Source organism: Haliotis rubra, unplaced genomic scaffold, assembly GCF_003918875.1.
Source record: "Haliotis rubra isolate DU_JTF1 unplaced genomic scaffold, ASM391887v1 Scf367, whole genome shotgun sequence".
NCBI lineage: Eukaryota > Metazoa > Mollusca > Gastropoda > Lepetellida > Haliotidae > Haliotis > Haliotis rubra.
The window spans coordinates 851036-864246 of record NW_025767043.1 but is presented as its reverse complement, the minus strand read 5'-3'; the positions used below and the strand labels follow the sequence as shown (position 1 = coordinate 864246).

General features: G+C 40.1%; 1 protein-coding gene across 3 annotated transcripts in view; it reads left to right on the top strand.

Moving 5' to 3' along the window:
- Positions 1–12504, top strand: part of LOC124285722 (orexin receptor type 2-like) — a 104329-nt gene extending 91825 nt beyond the window's left edge. For all 3 annotated transcript variants that reach the window (XM_046722000.1, XM_046722001.1, XM_046721999.1), the window contains one exon: positions 8750–12504. In XM_046722000.1, the coding sequence (XP_046577956.1) occupies positions 8779–10059 (1281 nt within the window). In that variant the 5' untranslated portion in view covers positions 8750–8778 and the 3' untranslated portion in view covers positions 10060–12504. The remainder of the gene's footprint in view (positions 1–8749) is intronic.
- The last annotated feature ends 707 nt before the right edge of the window (positions 12505–13211 follow it).

Genomic DNA, 13211 nt, shown 5'->3' with positions numbered 1-13211 from the left:
ATGTGTCAACTTATGTCAGGGAGCCTGATCACACGATCTCATTAGTCGCCTCGACCGCCTCCGTGGTGTAGTGGTTAGAGCGTCCGCCCGGAGAGCGGAAGGTCGCGGGTTCGATCCCCGACCGCGTCATACTAAAATATGGTACTTGTTGGTCCCTGCCTGGCGCTCGGCATTAATGGGTACAACAAGGACTGGTCGGCTCGGAGTCAGTATAATGTGTCTGAGTGGGGGTATTCATGCTTCACTGCGGCATGGTATCTCAGTGGGCTAGCACTATAAAACCAGCTTCAGTCTGGGCTAGTACATGCAGCCGCACATACACATACACACGCATGCACGTCGTCATATGAGCGAAATATTCTCAAGCACGACGTTAAACCCAATTTCACCTCACCTCACCTCATTAGTCGAGTCTTACGACAAGCATGGGTTGCTGATGGGCCCCGGATCTTCACAGGTCGTTTGTTTGTGACGAATCGAGGATATAATGTTTATTATGTCTTAGTTGCATCAAAATCTAATCAGTACCAACGCATAAGTCCTGATCCCGTTAATCGCCTCTTACGACAAGCATGGATAGCCTAGCGGTTAAAGCGTTCGGTCGTCACGCCGAAGGACCGAGCTCGATTCACTACATGGGTACAATGTCTGAAGCCCATTTCTGGTGTCATCCGCAGTGATAAAACCAACTCACTCACTCCCTACTGAAGATCAGTTCTAACCCGGATCTTCACTGGTCCCTCCCGATTCTTGGTGAACAGTCGCATGAAATTGTGCCACACTGTTTTTTATGAATGAGTATTGTTTAATGCTGCTATGGACAGTATATCAGATACACCGTTGTGGCGAAGTTGAAGGGACCTACGTAAATATTTCGAGTTATCGGAAGTTCGACAAATCCAAATTCATTTGATTAATGGCGCAGGAATATGAAGGGAGCACGTTTTTCGTCGAAACAACCTGTGATTAAAGTGATTTGGTGTCAAGGCGTGTTTTATAAAATTTTTGTTAGTTGTTTTACGCCGCACTCAGCAATAGTGATCAACAGCATGAGCATCGGTCTACGCAATCGGGATACGATGACATGACTCAACCAAGTCAGAGAGCCTGATCACTCGATCCCGTTAGTCGCCTTTTACCACAAGCATGGGTTGCTGCGGATCAATTCTAACCCGGATCTTCACGGGTTTGTCATTATATAGTTGTTTTAAGTCCCTCGACACTTACTTGTTACCTTGGTCACACCGATGGCCAAGGTGTTGACACACCTACCAAACGAATCACATCTTTCTGACAGTATTAATGGAGGCATACCTGCACCGCGAAGAGCGCGCCTTGTTCCACTTTCGTTATCTGTACCTCCACTACACCTATCTATATACATCACCACAGTTTTCAACCGAATTGAAAATAAATGACACCTGTTTAAGGACGGGATACTGTACAAACATGGCCGTAACCCATTCTTATAAACAAGACGTACACATATGAACAATATAATTACTCCCTGTATTTTTATTAAAATGATGCCTCAGCAATTTCTGCTATGAAGAGGACAATTCGGAAATCTTGTGTAAGGAAGTTTTCAGACAAGGATGTTCTTAACGATATTGTCATAAAGATCTTCTTCCCTGGTAGCAAAAAACTGAATATAATCAGCATCAGAATAAGATTTATCATGAATGTTGACATCAAAGGTTCTATTTTCTATGCTATATTCAAAATCGATGAAAAGTTGGATCAATAAATACAATAGATTGAGGCTTGTAACAATGCCATTTTCGATTTAATATCAGGTAAAAAAATAAAATAGTCCTTCTCGCCATGATTATCGACGTAATGAACAGAAAAGAAACTCAAGGAACTTAGTTTTTCTTCAAGAAGAAACAGTAGGAAGCTATTTCGTATAGAAATATTTATCTTGAAGCCATCTGCGGAGATACTTAACAGAGGTCTCATCATATAAAAAGTGTAAAAGGTCTTGTGGAGGAAACATGTGATAGAGGATGTCTTAACTGAAGAGGCAATTTCGGATCGCATTAACAAGTGATTCAAAATCCGTGTATGCTCGGGAATCATTATTGTTGGACAAGCGGAAGTCCTTCAGCACTGGACACTTCGAAACACGAAGATTTCAATGCATGGGGGCGGAAAGCTGTTAAGCAGAACGACCGACGGAACCAGCCATAAAATGAAATGAAAAACCTATACCCGTTATAATGAAAGCTCTTGGGAGAGGAAGGGGAATTAAATCTGTCGTAATTGCAACAAAACTGACCTTGTTATTTAATGGTAATGCGTTTGCGTCGGTAGTAAACTTCTATCTCAGTGACAGTTGAACTTTGGCTCGTTTCGTCCTTCCCATAAAATCGTTGGCCGGAAGTCGTCTGCTCCCTCAAATGTTTGTGCTTCTCTTCTTCTCCACGCTATAGCTGCATTTTGTCAGTTTCCGGTTTCCTGTGATTAGTGGGTTTATTGAGTTGTTACGTGTTTGGATTACGTCGACGTATCTCTTACCGTACGTGACTTGTTCTCGTTTGGTTCATGACCACGGATGTTCCTCATGGTGGAGTGATGTCTCTTTGTCACGTACAATTCAGTCACACCAAGCAACACTCTCTTTGATCACATTCGTTCATATGAATCAATGTGTATATATTCAAATTATCTTGATCAAACATGTAAACCATAAAAAAGGTATTCTTAGTGTAAATATTAACTTTAAAGGTATCAATTTGAATAGTGGCTGCTCAGAAAGTTACATTTCATATAACTTTCGTTGTCATGCTTGTCCGTAATTGGGCCGGAGGGGTAGTCTTGTGGTTAATGCATCACGCCGAAGACCTGGGTTCGACTCCCCACATGCGTACAATGCGTGAAGCCCTTTTCTGGTGTCCCCCGCCGTGATATTGCTAGAATATTGCTGAAACCGCCGAAAACCATACTCACTCACTTGTCTGTGATTCAGAGAATTTGCAGAATATTTCCGAAGATATCTGAATGAGATATTTTGTGTAATGGAGGGTGTGACGTTTGTTGAAGTCACTATATATACCCAAACACATAAAATCCAACATGGTGGTGTGTGGTCTTGACCGTAGAATTCATGGATGGGTGACCGTGTTCGGCAGCTTTACTCCTGAGAGTTTCTAGGATTTCAATCCTGTCCTACAACGAAGCATACGTGCCACATATAAATTGTTTTATTCCTCCAATGTCTGGTACATAATATGTTATATGAATTTTAGGTATTTACACAGTATACATTGATATAAAAGCATGCGTTACCTGATGATTGTAATTTAAGAATGGTTGTTTGAGATTTTTATAAGTGGGTAAAAGTATTTTATCACAGTCAAAATGTTCAAACTGTGGTTTGTCGGCAACATGTATGACAGACCTGGAAACACAATCAGGGCGAACCGGGATTGGTTTTGGTTCCTGGCGTATCTAAGGGACGCAAATCTTCACAACAACTTGTGGCACCTCGCGCGACTGGGCCCCCGTTCCCCCTTTCCCATGAGTGCCTTAAAGAGAGATTATGCTCCTCAGATGTTCCACCAAGGGCCCTGTGTGGTATTGTCCCTCCTTAATGAGGATTTTTATTGACAGGTAGATTGATCTACATCTTCGCATTTGAGTCGAGAGACACGCGAGTGGTGTTGAACGAATTTAATCTAAATCGCTAGGATTGCCAATTTGCTCGACCCCTTTTAACAATGGTTAAGTGTTAAAAACTCTATTGATGGGCAACTTGATTGTTACAAAGTAAAGGGGATTTTCCTTATTGTTATGTATAATTTATAGCTCTCCCATTCGTTGGGGATTCTGGTTTAGAAATGGCCACCAGCAACTGATGCTGGTTGTCGGAAGCGACTTTAATGGATTGGGCGGTCGGGACCCCTAACGACTGACGGTTCATGGCGTGTCATCGTAGCTCGACGGCGTGGTATCCTGCTCATAATGGTTCACCATATTGTTTGATTTCCTCCAGATCAACGTTCGATTCCCCACATGGGTACAGTGTGTGAAGCCCATTTTTGATGTCCCCCGCCGTGATATTGCTGAAATATTGCTAAAAGCGGCGTGAAACTAATTTCACTCACTCACTCACTCCATCTGGGGTGTCTAGTGGTGAACGCGTTCGCTTGTCATGATGAAGACCTGGGTTCGATTCCCCATATGGATACGATATGTGAAGCCCATTTCTGGCGTCTCCACTCCGTAATATTGCTAAAAGTCTCACTCCAGAGTACTGCACTCTGCACTCTGCCGTCTTTTGTTTGTTTGTTTGTTTGTAACGCCGCACTCAGCAATATTTCAGCTATATGACCGTGATATTTATTGACGCGAAATATCTGTCATTATGTCAGGTTTTGTTAACTAAAGGTTTTATGCAACAGGAATTAAACGTTGTTGTGAGTCTTGCCGTTTGGTGATATCGGATTGCTTTTCATGTTCTCAAAGGAATTCGACACAACTTACTTTGCCGCACAACAGAGGGACAATTATTGTTTGTTTTTTGTTTGTTTGTTGTTTACCACCACACTCAGCAACATTCCAGCAATATGGCGACCGTCTGTAAATAAACAAGTCTGGACCAGACAATCCGGCGATCAACATCATGAGCATCGATCTGTGCAGTTGGGATACGATGACATATGTAAACCAAGTCAGCGAGCCTGACAACCCGATCCCCTTAGTCTCCTCTTACGACAAGCATGGGTTGCTGAAGACAGTCTAAACTTCACGTGTGGCACGCCACCGTCACACAGCATTTTTATTTTTAATTTTTTATGCCAATATTTGTATAGCTCAGCTCAGCGGCTCAAAGGCGCTTTTGATGTCAATCTCCAACGGCATATCGTATTATCAATCTCATCTCCCTGGGGATCATACAATCTTGCAGCCACTAGGCGTACCGAGTTAATGAGGCTTTCCCATCCTTACGAGGTTGTGAAAAACTGCTCAGTGTGGCGATAAGAAATACACACGCACGCACGCTTCACGGTGACGTAGCAGAGTTGAGTGAGTGAGTGAATTAATATTTAACGTCACATCGGCAATATTTCAGCCATATCCGTAGCTGTGTTGGCCATTCCCCGTTATATATGCCCACGCCTTATTCCGAACATGACATTAAACATGAAACCTCAAATAAAAGATTATTTTTAGATCTGCTATTCATAGGCTATAGTTTCCTCAACCTCATAAAGCATAACTGTCAGTTTTGACAAATGGGACTCTCGCCTGTCCTCACTCACGTTACCTATGTCCCTTACAATATTTTTCGTTTCTCTACATATCATACCACTCAACCTCCAGCTTGTTGTCTTTGATCTCAAACCTTTTACATCTAACTCCCGACAGTTTGATCAATGGGATCCTGAATAAATAATAAAAGTTTAATATTTACATCGGTGTCACTTGCGGTCGAAATGTAATCTGACGGTCGTGGTCGCGAATGTAATAAGGCTGATATTGGTTTCGTGTACTCGTGTCCGCTGCTTACCAGCTCAATTCATTTGCTTCTGAAAATAATCATGGCCAAATTTGTATTATCAGATTCTATCTTCTGATTTATTTACCTTAATCTTGTGGTGGAGTACAGTCGATATCCATCCAGCTCGACCTCTAATAATCCCGAGAGCTGCATGTTTGATTAAACTCGACTTGCAATCATGATCGTTACGTTCTCTTCTTGCTGGACTTTGAATAATGTAGGCATTATTTGTTCACGCATCATAACCTGAGCTAATAGTTCAATTAAGAAATGTTAAATGTTTGTTACGAATAAATTATTCATTTAGTTATAGATTTTGAAAGCGCTCGGTTGATTTGAGACAAAAATCTGCACATGCATATTGACAATCTATACTTGAAAACGGGATAAAATATTTAATTGTTAAATTAAAGATTGGGGCTTTTCTTTGATTATTCAACCTTATCGGAAATCGGTTCTGTAAGAATTGTAAGATGAACAATGACATAATGATTTTGAAATAGATATGTTCAGTGCATTTTTAAATAGTGAGGAAATGCTTTTGTTTTTCATAATGAAGTGCATGTACTGCTGCTGATGTTGTTGTTAATGATGATGATGATGATAATGATGATGATGATGATGATGATGGTGATGGTGATGATGATGATAATGATAGTGGTGATGATGATGATGATGGTGGTGATGATGGTGATGATGATGATGATGATGATAATTGTAGTGATGATGATGATGATGATGATGATGATGCTGCTGCTGCTGCTGATGCTGATGCTGATGATGATGATGGTGGTGGTGGTGGTGATGATGATGATAATGGTAGTGATGATGATGATGATAATGATGATGATGATAGTGGTGGTGATGATGATGATAATGGTAGTGGTGATGATGATGATGATGATGATGATGATGATGATGATGATGATGATGATGATGATGATGATGATGATGATGATGATGATGATGATGATGATGATGATGATGATGATGATGATGATGATGATGATGATGATGATGATGATGATGATGATGATGATGATGATGATGATGATGGTGATGATGATGATGATGATGATGGTGATGATGATGATGATGATGATGATGATGATGATGGTGATGATGATGATGATGATGATGATGATGATGATGATGACCACCATCATCATGGCAGTTGATACGTATAACAATAACAGAAATATTGATCTTTTCAGTGTATCCAAATAATACTAATTCACATGCGATGCTTAACACTGTCGCTTTATAATCAATTTCCAATCCAATTTCCATACCATATTCTCAAGCACATTCGAAATCGACATGAAATTCGCAATATTCAGAGTGCTTTGGAAGCTATTGACAATATTGACTCAGTCTGTTCTCGCCGCTGCAATGTCTCAAGACGTCGCTCGGCGTTTGCTAGTTGGCAGAAATGGTGTGTAATTAGTATAATCTGAAAACACGACAGTCAAGTTCTGATACAAGCATCTTCAATTTACTCCGGCAGTTAGTCTAGACGCAGGAACCTACTAATGGACGCCGTCATGCATAATAAGTTGGACTCACAACGATCATGGTTTTAAATGGAAGACGCGCACACATGTGCCATATGCGATGGGTTTCAATTGTGTTAGTCCGTTTGCCAGTTTTGTGTAATAGGATAACATCCAGATTTGATTTTACATCCGTGAATTTGTCCTTGTCATGAATTTGGCCACATCGTATTGCCTCTTAATGTCCCTCGCTCTCTTCTTCCAATATGGAGGCAATAGTTTGGTGCTGAAACCGCATCTCGCTGAAGGAAAGATAAGTCGTCATTGATTCTCAGATGCAGCATGGTTTGGTAATTAGTACAGGGTCATGACTCTTTTTGCTCTCTCCAGCAAATCTAACGGTGCTTATAGTCTTGATGATTGCAGAAAATTGGACATGGTATCCTTATAGGTGTTTTGTTTGCATTGAGGAAATACAAAAATATTACAGATTCACCGAACTGCGTTGAAGAATTGAGTCAATAAGTATTCAATTTGCTTTATGCACTTACGTTTGTGTTGTTACACTACAAAGCAGTGAATGCCTTTTAACTTCCTATATTTATCAGCGCATGGACATGTTTCTTCGTCGAATGTAATTAGTTAAGGAGGTGCCTTTTAAACAACTATGTTGCAGATTCGTTTGATATCCGGTTAGTGGGTTTGTCACTTGCCTGCAACTGCCGTGTCAGTTGACACCGACCCCGGGTTAGAAATGGTCTAAAGTAAATCATGCTTCTCGGGGGGAGGCCACTAATGGGATCGGATGACTTAGTTGTTGATTTTCTGGTTGAGTCGTACTGCTGAAATAATGCTGAATAGATATCGTTGAACAAACAAATTCTAATAATGATTTTACCGTGCGTCAAACACTGTGGCTGTATCTGTACCAGTAATCTCAGGAGGATCACAAGCCATCTGACATATATCCCCTGACCCGGTTAGTCTACTTCTCGAACAAGTCGCGTTTCTTGATTTCTTGAAGGGGGCAGTGGGGTTCTCTCGTCACGTGGGTTCGATTATCTATATAAACATGATGTGTGAAGCTCATTCCTGGTGCCTCAAAACGTGATATTGTTGGACGATTGCTAAAACTGGCGTAAAACTAAATTCACTCACTCACTGACCCGCCAATTAATCTTCAGTAACCCAAGATTGTCGTAAAAAGGCGACTAACGGGATCGGGTGGTGAGGCTCGCTGACTTGGTTGACACATGTCATCGTATCCCGATTGCGTAGATCGATGCTCATGCTGTTGATCACGGGATTGTCTGGTTCAGACTCGATTATTTACAGATAGCTGGGATATTGCTGAGTGCGGTGTAAAACTAAACTCACTCACTAACTGATTTCATAAGTTTTCAGATGAACAATTGACTTGCACTTGCATGTGTGGGTGACGAGTGAAACCGGTGTGGCAGGATACGCTTACCTTTTGACGAACACTTCATATCTAAACGATTTAATGGTGACGCATATACGCATGCTCGTGATATAGATGGAATATTGAAAGGACTCTGCTTTTGGATGAGAGTTAGAGGAATTGGTTTATAGTTTTTATTTATGACTGCAAGAAGAGGCTTAAAATCCTCCATCTTTCATATGTCAAACACGATACTAAAGCTAAATACTTGGCATTGTTTCGCCACATCCACTTGAAATGTACGACATCAATGGTTGGTTTATAGCTCTAAATATTATGTTTTTGTTGCAGATCACAAGTGGTAAACAAGATCTATCACCATGGCAACCAACGGAGCTTCCAACATGACCAACAACGCCACGGCGATGATGGCAACAACGACATCAGCGGTGTCTGTGTCACAAACTGACGAAACTTCCCAATTTGCAACCTCTCAAGCCACTTTCATCATCGTTATCGTTATGTTATCACTTTTTACAGTGTTCGGAGTCATTGGCAATGCGCTGGCGTTTTATATTTATTCTAAGAAACGGGACAAAACTACATCCAACGTGTTCATTCTGGCGTTAGCTGCGACGGACTTTGTCGTCTGTTTGGTGGTGGTACCGTACACGATCATTGCTGAATCGGTGGAATATGAATTCGTCTACGATATCCCTTGTAAGCTGTACATGTTTTGCATAACGTCAAATGTTCCTTTGTCTGCGTTCATAATGACGGCAATCGCCTTCGACCGCTACTGCTGCATCTGTCATCCGTTCCTGCACGTTCTGACCGTGCAACGTGCAAAACTTGCCTGCGTGGCGCTGACAATTCTGAGTGCTCTCCTTGGCGTCATGACTGCTTTGAATTTCGGGGTCTATGAACTCCAGGGGCTCGAAATTCCTTTACAAGCTCCAGGAAATGGAACAAGCTTTAACGGAACGTTAAACGAAACAGACGTTTCAAGGCAGACATATTACTACGACGTGATGAACGTCTCTCTCAGCTACGACGTCACAAACAGTACCGGATACCCTCAATACAATCAGACCAGAGAAACTGAGATAAAGAAAGTCTACCTGGGCGTGTGTGTACCTGGAGCTATAATACTAAGCATGGATTTTACCAGGATTTATCAGAAACTGTATGCTGGAACATTTCTACTTTGTTTGGTAGCAGTGGCCATCCTTTATACGCTCATCTACAGATCAATCTTAGTTCGAAGACGCTGGAGGTCCAAGAGGAAGAGGATGAGTTGCTACACCAGCGTCAACGGCGTGGAGACGGTAGCAGAGGAGACACAGTTGACGGCGATCAATGGGAACAACATAATAACTGACGAGAAGAAGTCCAAACGTCCCTTTCAGAGCCGCCAAGCGGCCATAAGAGAGAAGACTCTGTATGCCAATATTAAAACTGCCGCCATGCTGTTTGTTGTGACTGTTGTCTTCGTAATTGCCTTCCTTCCATCATGGCTGATGGGGCTGCAAATTATACAGTTTAGCGTCATTGTGTACAACCTGTACTTCCTAAACAACGTCGCCAACCCTATCATCTATGCCTTTATGAACAGGGCATTCAGAGATGATCTGAGGGCGTTGATAAGAGGCTGTAAATAGGTTCAGGGTGGAAAACACTGTGTATGAGACACAGGAAACTTGCTTAGATCTAAAATGGCTGATGTGGCGATGTGTGATTGCCTGTTATGTTTGCGTTACGGACTTAGCTGCGTTTCAACATGACTCAGATCTGAATCCACGGCGAAGTTCGATCAGGGATGGACAAAGGAACACCCTGTTCCACAACATGCGAAAGGAGTCCGAACCTGAATATTATTTTTTTCATAGAGACTAGGCGTTTGCTGATGTACATACCAAAGCTTTTCTATAAGTAAACAATACATTTATTGTATATATGTCATTAAGCCTGCTATTATATAGTATCACTGAGTTTAATCAGTGTTACTAATCACTTGACTGAGCATGATTGTATAAACCAAGAGTCGTTGGAATAACTTTATTTCTCACGTAGAATCACTTTTACTTGTAGGAAAATATTTCATTACTAGAGACATTTGTATTGTTTCATATCTATATTTTCCAAAAAATGTTACAAAAATGAAATTGTTACTAAATTTAACATCAGATAGCCAGTGTCTGACCCCTACTCTGGATATGGTGGTGTTCTGTCTAGTGACATGTCGACCGTTGTAAATACACTGTAATGAACAAGCATTCAGGGTGTGAAATGTTATTCAATGTTATTTTATGTTATTAGTGTCGTTACAATCTGTTTTTCAGTTGTGTATTCATTTATCCGATTAGGTGGGTAAATCACTGCAATAATTAAGTTATATTCCTCGTACTTGATTCGAGGTAGTGCCACAATATCACAACTGTTTTCTAATTGAATATTTTATCCATAATTGTTTGATATTTACGAATTTTATTTCCACAGAATTATAAAATCACCGATGAATTACCCTGCTGTGTTATGTATATTTTGATATTAGAATGTACATTTTCAAATTGTAAATAACTAGGAAAATGAAATACGTATGGATCATAAGCACTGTTATTTAATGTGTTTGTGATGTATATTGTACATTTCGCTGATCTTACGTAACGTGCACTGTCTATCTTGTTTCAAACACGATGTTCAACACTTAAAGTGTACTGTGAACTATCTGCCAATATGCAAACAATTTTAATTTGGGGCCATAAACCATAGATTTTCCTTGATGTGAAAAATTAACCGTTAAATGAATCTTTACTTTACAGTTCTCGGGCGTGGTGCACTGAGATTTCATTTCGAGCTAATTATCAGATTGTCGTAGCTCAAATAACTGCATATCATTTGGAAGTAAGCAATAAAAAACATCATAAAATTTGCACTAAATGTTAACGTGATGTCTGATATCATTTAATCGTTTGATTTATTGTCTTTTTGCGCAACGTCTTACTCATTACTACCGTTGCACAAGCTCCGTTGCCCATAAAATCTTTTCCAATCACGAGACTGTTTCTTGTGGAAATGTTCATCTATCGCACTATATTGACGCTTCGGTTGATTTATACATACGTAATAGATGATAATGAATACAACTCTTCTTTATCAAAACAGTTTAGGTGGATATACTTATCTATTATAGACAAAACAATTTTCGCTGAAAGGTGTCAACACATTATTCATTAGAGAAGTCTTTATTCAAACATTTGCCCCATAAATAATGTGTCAATTACTCGTGCCATTAAGCCTCTTATGTGCTCAAACGGATTTTCCTACAGCTGTAATCAACCCACAGACGTCCATTAGTCAATATTTCAAACACTGGGATATAGTTTTATGTGCTATATATTTGATATGCTGCAGAATTGTCCCTAACCAGCATCTTTGATATTCTGTGTCAGCGTCGACGTTATAATCATGTGTCACTCCATAATCAGCTTTTTGTGACGTCCATTGAACAGTGTTGAGATGTGCTGCTTCTGACGATGGTGTAGAAGATTCTGATTATGGTTAATCTGTTGTCATTGTTTACGAAGAACCTGATACAAATTGGAATGGTCTCTTATTTTCTGGTTATGAGTCATATGTGCTACGTATTTGATATGCCAATGAATATACCTTAACCAGAGTCTTTGTTTAAACAGACACCCATTTAATAAAGTAGTTGCTTGGTAGCGAAGTGGTTAGGGCGTTCGCTCGTTACGCTAAAGACTCGGATTCGACTCCTCATCTGCACAGTGTTTCAAGCCTATTTCTTGTGTCCCCTGCTGTGATCCTGCTGGAATATTGTGCAAGGGTTGAAAAACGATACTTTCTCGATGAATCAAGCATATTGCTTCTGGTATTGTAACGAAACAAGAGCTGTTGAAGAAACCTTATACAGTTACATCACTCTGAGGTAGAACAACATGACATGGTATTCTTAAAGCGAAAGACAAGAATGAAATCCAATTATAATCAGAAGGTCAGACCTAGCAAGTGCTCATCATGCTGTATTGCCTGTGTGGATTTGGTCCATTCGACTTTGAAAATAATAAATCAGTAAACAGACTGTATTTGACAGATTTGATTTGTATTTGATTAAGAGACGACAACTGGAACATACCACCTGAATAAGTACACAGTATCTCGGTGTTTTTTTCATCATGGGGAAATATAGCTGCGTGAATAATAACATACATGATCAATAACTTCAAATTTAGTTAAATGACATTAACTATCCCAAATGTTCGAAATTAACAACAATTCACAGAACAGCTTTTGAATTAAGATATACTACCCATTGTTATGAAAAATATGATATTGCCACGGTACATATAACCAATTTCCATACTAAGTGCATATCAAAACAGCAAAGCCTATCAGACATGCTGAGTACTATCCTTCCATGCACTCGGACTTAATAGCACTTTTATTCAAATAAGCCTATACCAATTGTGTAGATGGATGCTCATATTGTTGACCATCGGGTTGTCTGGTCCAGACTTGATTATTTACACCCCATATAGCTGGAATACTGTTAATTTGTTAAACAGCAAACATATAAGTAATCGATCAAATATATATCTGGAAAAAACAAGCATTTCCATATGAAGTATTTATCGTTAACCTTCTGTTAAATGACCGTTAGAATTGCGAAATTAGCTAGTTATTTGGTAGTTTTCTAGAAACGGAGCTTCGGATGCTGTTCAGAAATTGATGCCTTTGGTTTGGTCTAAGTTTGTTTGTTGTTGAACGCCGCCCCCCACAATGTTCCAGTAAT